At 44.7% G+C, this 3,647-nt stretch overlaps 1 protein-coding gene across 1 annotated transcript in view; it reads left to right on the forward strand.

Moving 5' to 3' along the window:
- Ces5a (carboxylesterase 5A) overlaps positions 1-2,616 on the forward strand; it is a 27,954-nt gene extending 25,338 nt beyond the window's left edge. The window contains exons 11-13 of the mRNA XM_028770454.1: positions 151-300; positions 1,944-2,016; positions 2,096-2,616. Of these exons, the coding sequence (XP_028626287.1) occupies positions 151-300; positions 1,944-2,016; positions 2,096-2,327 (455 nt within the window). The 3' untranslated portion in view covers positions 2,328-2,616. The remainder of the gene's footprint in view (positions 1-150; positions 301-1,943; positions 2,017-2,095) is intronic.
- Positions 2,617-3,647: the final 1,031 nt, after the last annotated feature.

Consider the following 3,647-nt stretch of genomic DNA (forward strand, 5'->3'; position numbering starts at 1 on the left):
AGGAAGGAAGGAAGGAAGGAAGGAAGGAAGGAAGGAAGGAAGGAAGGCTGGTTTGTGCAGCCTCTCTGAGCTGGTGCACTTCTGGCTCTGACAGGTAGGGATGCGGGGCCATGCCTGCCTGATGTTTTCTGCCTTTTTTTTTTTTTTCAGATGCTGGTGGACCCATCTATTTTTATGAGTTTGAGCACCGACCCCACTGCTTTGAAAACACAAGGCCGGCCTTCGTGAAGGCCGACCACACGGACGAAATCCGCTTTGTCTTTGGAGGCCCTTTCCTGAAGGGTGACATAGTCATGTTTGGTGAGTAACTGGCCGTGGCTCCTCTTGCAGGGACATGAAATGTGGAACACTTCGAGAAGAGTCAGTTCCCCAACTGCTTATGTAAAGCCCCCTGCCCTACCCCACTGTGAGTCAGTAAGGGCTGGCTGGCTGGGATTTCATCAGCTCAGTGGTTTACAAGCATATACATGTTACACACACACACACACACACACACACACACACACACACACACAAATGGAGGGTGGGAGAGGGAGGAAGAGGGAGAGGGGGAGAGGGAGATCGGGAGAGAGAGAGAGATACTGAAAACTTACAAGAAAATCCCCTATAGGAGAATTGCTAAAACGTTTAGTTTAAAGCGCCATGAAATGGGGGATCTTAATTCAGCCTTCGACAGAGGATAGAGCTTCCACGGAGATTTGTGGATTGTGATTTAGTCATTTTACGTATCTATCCATCCTTATTTTAGAGATACTGATGAGGGAGCTACTCCTAAGGTGTTTTTTGTTTTCGTTTTTAACAAGGATGAGGCTAAGTGATTGCCATAAAGCAAACAGTGAGCATTACTCACTGCTTTTACATGCTTTTACTCAGCAGCGGTCTCACACTCTGGGTGAAGAGAAGCCTCTCCAAACTGGAAACAATGATTAGCCTTAGTGTTGGGGAGGCAAATTCCTTGAACTCTGGAGTCTTTACGGTCTGTAAGAAAAGAACAAGCTAATAAAAACTTGGACTTGAATGGAAAAGTAGACACATGGGTGGTTTTTAATGTACATAGCCCACTCGATTTCAGACAGGACAGGAGAACAGCAGACTACCCTTGGCCAGTGACTCATTTTATCCTAAATCAGTCTGTGTTTGGAAGGATGGTACATTTTAGCTGATCTATTCCAGCAAGTGTGGGAAATAGACGATTTCATATGTTAGAAGAAGATCATAAACATTTACAGTGTGTACAGTCCTTAGCCTAGCAATTCTCTGTGCAGACGTTTTGGGTAATTATATCCACATGTGCAAAAAACATAAATGCATACATGAAAACGTTCCCTTCTCCAACAAAGATACCATGTAAATATCTATCATTGGAATGTTGGATACACATATTATATTTAATACAATCTTAAATGCAATTGCATATACACATGTTTGAACTTTGAACATATTATGAGCTTATAGAGCAATTGGCAGATTTATAGCTGACAACAGAGAACGTATACATACAATTTCCAGGTATAGAGAGAACAAGGTGCAGAACATGTGGCTCTGAATGAACAAGCATGTAGAGAGGTGTGTCCACCTGAGCCATGTGCCCATCTTCCTGAACGAATCCAAACATTTGTAATGGTGCTTGCCTTTGAGCTGGCAGCTAAGTTACTGCAGGGAAATGCAGTAACTCCCTCTCACCCCCCCCCCACACACAGACAGAGACAGACAGAGACAGAGAGGAGAGAGTACCCTATATCCAAATGGGAATGGCAGAGCAGAGGACCAACGAGAAAGGTGTGCTCAGCCTGCATTGTATGGGAGGTGCCTCTGCTGCATACTGGAGCCAGGACTTAAGGATTCAGTGAGGGGGCCCAGGCATGACTGGGCGCACTAATGGGAGGCGTCTTGGGATCCCTGTGAAGCAGGAGAGCAGCTGCATTTCTGTTCCTCCCCTACAGAGGAAGCCACTGAGGAAGAGAAGTTGCTAAGCAGGAAGATGATGAAATACTGGACTAACTTTGCCAGGAGCGGGTGAGTGAGCCAGCCAGCCTCCTTGCAGTTGGGGGTTTGAGGGTGGCCATCTTACTGGTGTCTGCTCTCTCGCTTTCAGGGATCCTAATGGGGCCGACCTGCCTCTGTGGCCAGTCTACGATCAGAATGAACAGTATTTCAAGCTGGATGTGAACATGAGCACTGGACAGAAACTGAAAGACCAGAGAGTGGAATTTTGGACAGACACCCTCCCCCTGATCATGTCTGCTTCCAGAGCGCTGCTCAGTCCCGCTGTCCCCTTAATCGTCTTTTCACTACTGCTGCCTTTCCTTCTCTCCGTTGCTTCTTAGACGTCATCATCATTTGGTTCTGATTTTCTTCCAGCTTTCTCCCTCCGCCATTATCCCGGTTCCCAGTTGAGCTGCTTTCCTGGGGATTTCTGTGTGCTAATCTGCTTTAGGCTGGTGTTTTATGGGCTTAGGGATGAACCTCATAAAATTCTTTTCAACATCAAAAGAAATTCAATTTGTCTTGGAAGGTAATGAAATTTTCCCAATGAGTCTGGAGGAGGGCTGGTCCATTACTTGTCATATAACGATCCCATTACTCATATGAAATAAAATCAGAATGCGAAATGTATGCCGAGAACACAACTTAATTCGTGCTCATGAATCTCCTCCCACTCCCAGCACTCAGGATATAGCTATTGGATACAATGGGAGTCCCTTAGCCCCAGTGCAGTGCAGCTTTTAGTATGAGCCACGTCTTGGCACCTCTTGGTTGGAGCTGTGTCTTGGTGAGATATGTGGGAGAGGGGCACATACTGGAAAGTGTTCTGCTCTGACGTCATTCAAGGTCCAGGGATGTGGAGGTCTGAAGCCAGGCAGCAAGGTCAGGCCAAGAGCAAGAAGAAAAGAGGTTTCCATGAGATGATGTGGTTCGAAGTGATTCCACAAGTCATCAGAGCTACACCAAGTGCATCACAAATGTCTGATGCCCACTTTGATTAAGAACCCCCAAGTCCGTGCTCAGTCTATGTACACGTTCTCTCCAGAAGTCTGTTTTAAATCCTGGATGAGGATGAGTATGGTTCCATTTTTAATCTTTGGTGTTTGGAGACACGTTCCACGTAGCCTGGTCTGGCCTTGAATTTAATACATAACTGAGACTGACCTTGGACTCCTACCTCCTAATGCTGAGATTATCAGTATATGCTGTTACTCCTAGCTTTAGAGACATAATTTCATGAGCTACTTTGAGAATGATTATTATTTTACTTTAAAATAATATTTATGGAATCAAGATTTTTAAGAATGAGAGCTCGTCTCAGGCAAGATTCTTTAAGTGTACTCTCCATGAGCTATTTTAATTCACCAACAGGAAGAGCCACTGCAGTTCCTTCTCATCTTCAAGACAGTGTGTAGTACATAGCAAACATCTTTGCTTTCCTTCATCGTACAAATCCAAAGTATGCAATAACTTTATTATTTTAAACTAAATATTTTAAAAAATTTTTACTAGGAAGTCTTTTTAGCTATTCCACTCCCAATTTTGGGCCCCTTTCATTAAACCAAAACAAGATCAAGATTTAGGAACAAAACACGTCTTTGCCTGTGAAGCTCATAGTGTCCAGCAGATGGCAGCACGACCACAAGGAAACGGTGCTTCCT

This window comes from Grammomys surdaster, unplaced genomic scaffold (genome assembly GCF_004785775.1).
Source record: "Grammomys surdaster isolate TR1022 unplaced genomic scaffold, NIH_TR_1.0 201, whole genome shotgun sequence".
Classification (NCBI taxonomy): Eukaryota; Metazoa; Chordata; class Mammalia; order Rodentia; family Muridae; genus Grammomys; species Grammomys surdaster.